Genomic DNA, 6,365 nt, shown 5'->3' on the forward strand with positions numbered 1-6,365 from the left:
TTGCATGTGCCTACATCCACAGACACAATGCATTATGCATTGAACATCAACAGTTTCTTCTTTGTCAATTCAACACATACAATATAATACTTACACATATGTTAAACGTAGCATTTAATAGCTAGAACGTAGGAATCAATCCTTTACTTGACCGTAGACAACTCTACGTTAGCATGTCGACACCATGGGAATAGTACCATTCTCAACCCGTGTCGCTTAGGAGGAACTGAATAGAAATAGTAACCCATCACACTATTTTCAGGTCATTTTTTAAAACAAAACTTCCATTTTTGTCTAACCCCTCTCAAAAAAGAAGAATCATATAGTCATTCACATAGCCTGTATTGTGCCCCACAACACCATAACTCAAGTAGAGCTACGATGTGACTGTCAGCCCATTGGTTCATGGACATAGAGAAAGAGTTCAGATAGAGTTCAGAGTTCAGCAGGACATGGCCATGCCAGGCACACAGGAGCCGCTATAAACTGCCAGCATTGCAAATATTGATGCTGCAAGAAAATCCAGCAGAGCTGCCCTTGAAGCCAAGCCCAAGAGAACGGTGACCTAAAGAGCCCACATTCAGAGTCTAATGTACAATGTGCTGGTCCTGTACACAACAGAACCACACACAGTTGTTGAGTAACTTCCAGACGATTTCCATTCGGCAACACCTTCTGGTAAAGGCCAGAAACCTCCGTCATGCGTTCTTGCGTGTGGACATTCCAAGACCTAGGTCTTCACACATTTTGTATTGTTGTTTTTCTTTTGCACACCATCACATTGATACACAAGTTCGTAATGGAGAAATAACATGAAGTCAAATGTTTTAAAATGTTCAGCCGCAAACTCAAAGCTCAAAGTATTAGGTTAGTTTGACTACAGTATTCATACGTTTGGCCTTTCAAGCTATGACAAGAGAGGAATACAATAAGGTCCGAGTAGAACTATGTGTCTCTCTGGAAACGGAATATTGAGGATGTGAGAGGGGGAATCTGGTCCCCTTTTGTCAGCTACTGTCAGTGGTTGTACCAGGTCAGTAGAGATTTTTGTAAACATAGACTTTCACCACATTTGTGATTTGAGTTTGCGTTGCTGCATTACAAGCAATAATGCTCTAAGTTATTTCTCTATTGAAATATCAAAGAAGGTATTCTCATTTTTTTTTTTTTTGCAACAGGTTTTTCACTATGAGTGAATACAAATGCGGTCTGGAAGTTAAACGGCGCTTTACAAGGTCAGAGGTTTTGTTACGTCTCTGACTGATCCAATCTGAAGCTTATGTTACAGAAAAGCTGTGGCACCAAATGGACCCAAAACTCAGTCAGTCATGGGTACATTCAGTTGGTAAATGTTGCACCATTATGTCAATGTTGAAAGTAAATGTGAAATTGTTTGATTTAAAAAAATAAAATAAAAATAGAAATACATGAATTAATAAATAAATGAACAAAAATATGAAGGCAATATTTGTTCTCAGTAGACATGTAGGAAATAAAGTCCTTTAGTAGTATACATTATGTATATATTTATACACTTAAATCATCTTTACTTTTCAGTAAAATAGCTCCACGAAATATGACAATATGCCATACTTAATGAAGTAAGTCACAGACTTATTTAGAACGGGGGAACACTTCCACTCCCATCTGAAAAACACAAGAGACAAAGAGGAAGGGCACATTAGTCTGGTATGTTCATGGTTAACAAATCTTAATCCATTTATCAAACAGAGAAAGACAGTAGAACAAGTTAACTGAATGATTCTCACCTTTGTGGAAGCACTGTGGCGGCTGGTGACACTGGAGTTGATACAACTCAGGTTGCTGCCCCAAGCCGGGGGCGATCGAGGCACCTGCCCCAAACATGGGTTCCAGGGCGGCCAGCTCCTCCAAGAGGGACTGGGCGCAAGGCACGGCGGGCGTGTTGGGGGCGACGGGCGTGGAGGGGGCGGAGGTGGGGGAGGCAGTGAGTCGCAGGGGAGGGGATGCCGGGATGGAGGAACAGGAAGACAGAGGTGATGACGCCACCTCGATCTCCATAGGCTCCTCCCCCAGCCCCTCCCATTCTGCCATCGCCCCGGCCTCGCTGGCCAATGTCGCCCCGCACCTTGCCGTGGGGTAACAGTGCGCCGATTGGACGCTACAGAAGTGGCTGACCCCCTCAAAGTGGGAGGGTGAGTGCCAGCACACTGGGTTGGGAGGAGATGGCGGGGGGATGGAAGGGGAGAGGGGTGGAGGGGTGGAGAAATCCTGGAGCAGGGCTTCTAAGATGCTCTCTTCAAACAGAGAGTCATCATCATCTTGGAATACGGGGAAGTCCAGGCCTCTCCACACTTTGACGGGGTAAAACTCTCCCAGCATGTGGATAGAGTCAACACCAGCAGTGGCTACGGATGGTGAGAGGGCCGGGGGGGGAGGGGAGGAGGAGGGGGACATGGAAGGAGGGGATAGTTTGGATAAGAGAGGATCCAGGTAGAATCCCTCTGCTAAGGAGCTGATGTGCTGAGCTAAGAGGGAGATCTCTGCTCTCTCCTTATCCCTCTCTCTGTCCAGGGAGAAGAAAGAGAGACCAGGCTGTTTACCGGGGGAGGCCTCTGGGGTGAGGAGGCCCTCGAGGGGGTAGTGAAACGGCCCTAAAGGGACATCTACATACAGGGGTCCCCGAACCTCAGGCAAGGTCATCACTGTGCAGTCCCCATCCCGAGGGCTGTCAGGGGTGGGGGGTAGCTTCTCATAAATAGAGCCACTGCAGGGATCGGCAGGGAAGAACAGGTCAGTGGAGGGGCCAGTGAGGCACAGGGAGGAGGGGGGAGCAGGGCTGGAGGCTGTGGTGGGTGGGGCAGAGGGGGAGAGGGAGGGGGCGATGGAGGTGGTGGCTGTAGCTGTGGTGGTGGAGGGAGGGGGTGTGGTGGTGCCTGTGGGGTCGAAGCTAAAGAGGGGCTCGCCGAACAGGAAGCTGCCCCCGCCCAGCTGGGGTGTGTAGGGGGGCGTACACACAAACTCTTTGGTCTGCTGCTCCTGGGAGGTGGGCACTGGGGGGAGTGGAATGGGGAGGGCAGGCAGTGGGGGCTCGAGCTGGAAGGAGGGGGGCAGGAGAATGTTCTGAGTGAGGAAGTCCAGGTCTGCTACCGTGGCAACGGTAACTGGGGTGGGGGAGGAGGCAGCAGAGCGGGTTTGGACAGGGGCAGGCATCTGCTGCTGCTGGAAGAAGCTCTCCTCCTCAATAGAGGAAATACTAGAGCGAGGGTCGCCCTCCACCTGCATGGGCTCAGTGGTGGCGCCCCCTGTCTCGTCTGAGGAGCCCACACTGCTGGACACAGTCATGCTGAAGTCGAAGGACTGGGCTGAGAGGCCACTGCTGCCTGGGGTGAAAACTTGGTCTGGGCTGGACAGGCTCAGGCTGTCCTGGCGGGAGGTACTGGTACTCAGTACCAGGGTCAGCTGGGTCTGCTCTGTGCTCAGCTGCTGTCTCACTGACCACGCCTCCGCCTCACTGAGAGAGAAACAGAAAGAGAAAAAGATGGAAATGGTTAGTAAGATTCTCTTGTGCTCTTTACAATCTCCTTTATATCTATTGAAAATGTGTTATGATGATCTGTCATAGGGTAGAGGTAGTACCTGATGATGTAGTTGTTGCTGCTGATGGGGCTGTCTCCTGCCTCCAGCTGCAGTACCATGTAGAGCCAGACCCAGGAGTGGTCTGCAGACTCCACCCGTACCACCATCTCAGATCTACCCTCTCCTCCCTCTCTCACTGTGGGGGAACAAAAAGAGAACATCGACATCAGACAGTGTTCTACAACTGATCACATCACAGAACTTTAATGGTGGGTTTGTAGTGAAGTTTGCTCCATGTAATGGTGGATGCAGTATAATTGAGTTCCCATTTGTGTTGATGTGTGTTGGTGCGTCTCTGTGTGATTGTTGTGTGGTGAACTGAATTGGTACTTACACAGGCTGCAGTGCTGAGTGGAGGCGTGTGACAGGTCCTGTGGGTGGAGGAGGCTGTACCAGGAGCGAGACCTCAGGGCTGACACATCAAGGCCAAGGTAGACACTGACACTACAGGGAAGATGGAGAGAAGACATGGTAAGTCTATGTCTTCAACATACTTCTAACTATAAAGCGTACACGTCATGCCATCACTCAGACGATCTAAAGCAACGGGTGGCGTTGCCTGGTCAGTGGGTGTGACCTCACCTGTCCTGTGCATTCTGGAGCCTCATGTCTCGGCTGTGTTGAGACTGGAACGAGGCTAGGAAGAAGTTGTTCTCAGCAGCAGGAGGGATCAGAGCTGGAACTTGGTCCCCCCCAGGACCAGAGCGGGTGGGGACGGCCTCCAGAGGCGAACAGAAGCACATCCAGACGGGATTGGATGTCCAGTAGGAGCTAGGGGTGGTAGAAGAGGAGGGTGGGAAAGGGCAGCGTGCCCGGACCAGAACCAGCTTGTTCCCAGCACTCTGCCTGCGCACCGACTTGGAAGTGTTGAAACGACAACGGAATAGACGATCTGAGAGGAAGAAGAGGAAAGGAGAAATTGTGAATATCAGAAATGATCCGAGTGATATAAATGCAAGCCATTTGTAACACATTTCTGTACCATTGGAAATAGGAAGGCGCATCTTACCTGTGTCAGGTGATGTAGGAGGAGCTAGGTTGGTCCTCATGATGAAGTGGTCAGTAGGGTCAATGATATCATACACACTGTCACCCTGGGCAACCAGATCCACCTGAAACATCGAGAAAGAGTCGTTTTTATTTAGCATATTCATGAAATCCCTGAGGCAAAATCTAAATTACAGCTAATTTACTAGTTTGTAGACATGATAGGGGCTCCCGTGAACTCACCATGGAGTGGCCGAGGTGCTCGGAGACGCTGTCTGACAGGTAGAGCAGCTTGCCTTCCCCAGTCAGCAGGAGCAGGAACCCGGGTAGCTCCTGCACCAGCTCTGACAGCTCGTGGAAAGACAGGAACCTCGCGCTTTCCTCGAGACTGCCAGCGGATCCCGATTCTAAAAACAAAAGATGATTTGAAATGTTTTTTAAATTATGTTTTTGTCTAGCTAATGGATGTCATCATACCACAAAGGTAACGTGTATGCTCCCTGCAGTAGCTATAGAACGGCCGCATTAGATTTCAGTGCCATGGACAGCGATAGAAGCGTTTCAGCACTAGATAGCGACACTCGGCTCTAAAATAGTTTTTCACGCCAGAACCTCAAACAAAGCACTATAATATTTCCTTATATATATTCCTAAACAACATAATTCACGTGTAGACATGAAATTCATCAACTGTTTCTTTCGGCAAGAAATATGGCACCTGTTGATTCAAGCGGAAAGCCAAAGGTAGCATGCAACTAGCTCAGACAGATGGAAGCAACAGTTTGTCAGTATATGTTTCATTCACAAGCATTTCTTAGTTATGAATCAACAGGCTATGGGTTATACACTGGGTGTATTTGAACTTGTTTGTTATAAGCTAAGTCGCGCTTACCTTGAGAGAAGAAGACCGATTTTCTGGTGTACATGCTGGCAAGGGACATGATATGTAGGTATGAGAGCCGTGCCTTTTCCGCATCGGATATGGGAAGCAAGTCCTTCAGGTTCCGAATCTCCGCGTTGATTTGGTCCCTTCGAGCCTTCGACGCGCCCTTCGTTGATCGATACATTGTAGCCTGTTATAGTGGTTGACTAAATTCCCTGGACTTGAAGGTGAAACTCAACTGAATATTGAGGTCTGAGTCTCTTTCTCCCAAGATGAGGTGTCAGAGAAAGGCTAGTAGTAATAACCTTGTCGTTTTACTATTGGAATTTCATCTCAGCTTGTTCCAGAGTAAGGCTTCAGACCTTCTCCTATCCGTTCTTTTTTCCTCTTCGGTTCCGCCACAGCGTCCAGTAAGGTTGCTGGCTAGCCGCTGGATGGCTTTCCACCGGTTCAGAGTGTGAGTGATTCGGCGGCTGTAGTAGCCGTCTCTCGCCCAGATATCCGGATCCCGTAAATCTGGTGGAGGGACTCTGCTCTCGAGTAAGTTATATAGGCTGGGATTCCGGTGACGAAGGGGGGCTCCCAACGCGCCAACACCGACGTTGTAGGAAGAGGGGGGCTAGAGAGAAGGGGGGCCGAGGGGGATTCAATGTTAGCAATGGTGAAATTCTCTCCCTCTGCCCGCTCCCCCTACTGCTCATGCCCTCTCCTTTTGGTGACTATTTTCTGACGTCAGCTCTTCCCTCTACCCAATGATGACGTTGGCTTGATATCGGGAGCTCCGGCGACGCAAAAAGCCCGATTTGGACAAAACCGAGGAATGGGCGGAGACAAACGTAAAACGTAGACGGAGTCACCGGACTCCGGTGTAAGGGAG

The 6,365-nt window shown here is 49.3% G+C and overlaps 1 protein-coding gene across 1 annotated transcript; it reads right to left on the reverse strand.

Annotated features, from left to right (window-relative positions):
* Positions 1-5,672, reverse strand: LOC139390976 (neuronal PAS domain-containing protein 4A-like). The gene is made up of 8 exons (XM_071138415.1): positions 5,498-5,672; positions 4,849-5,012; positions 4,628-4,730; positions 4,201-4,510; positions 3,953-4,062; positions 3,619-3,754; positions 1,770-3,493; positions 1-1,647 (listed from the first exon to the last, which is right to left on the reverse strand). Exons 1-8 carry the CDS (start codon positions 5,670-5,672, stop codon positions 1,619-1,621), a joined length of 2,751 nt encoding a protein of 916 aa, XP_070994516.1. The 3' UTR covers positions 1-1,618.
* Between the last annotated feature and the right edge of the window lie 693 nt (positions 5,673-6,365).

This window comes from Oncorhynchus clarkii, chromosome 31, assembly GCF_045791955.1.
Source record: "Oncorhynchus clarkii lewisi isolate Uvic-CL-2024 chromosome 31, UVic_Ocla_1.0, whole genome shotgun sequence".
NCBI lineage: Eukaryota > Metazoa > Chordata > Actinopteri > Salmoniformes > Salmonidae > Oncorhynchus > Oncorhynchus clarkii.

Bases quoted from the DNA above. Each gene is read 5' to 3' on its own strand.
- LOC139390976 (XM_071138415.1), bottom strand. From the start codon at position 5,672: ATGTATCGATCAACGAAGGGCGCGTCGAAGGCTCGAAGGGACCAAATC. The intron at 4,063-4,200 runs GTGAGGTCACAC...TCTTCCCTGTAG, and splicing joins CTCCAGAATGCACAGGACAG to TGTCAGTGTCTACCTTGGCC. The intron at 3,494-3,618 runs GTACTACCTCTA...TTTCTCTCTCAG, and splicing joins AGCAACAACTACATCATCAG to TGAGGCGGAGGCGTGGTCAG.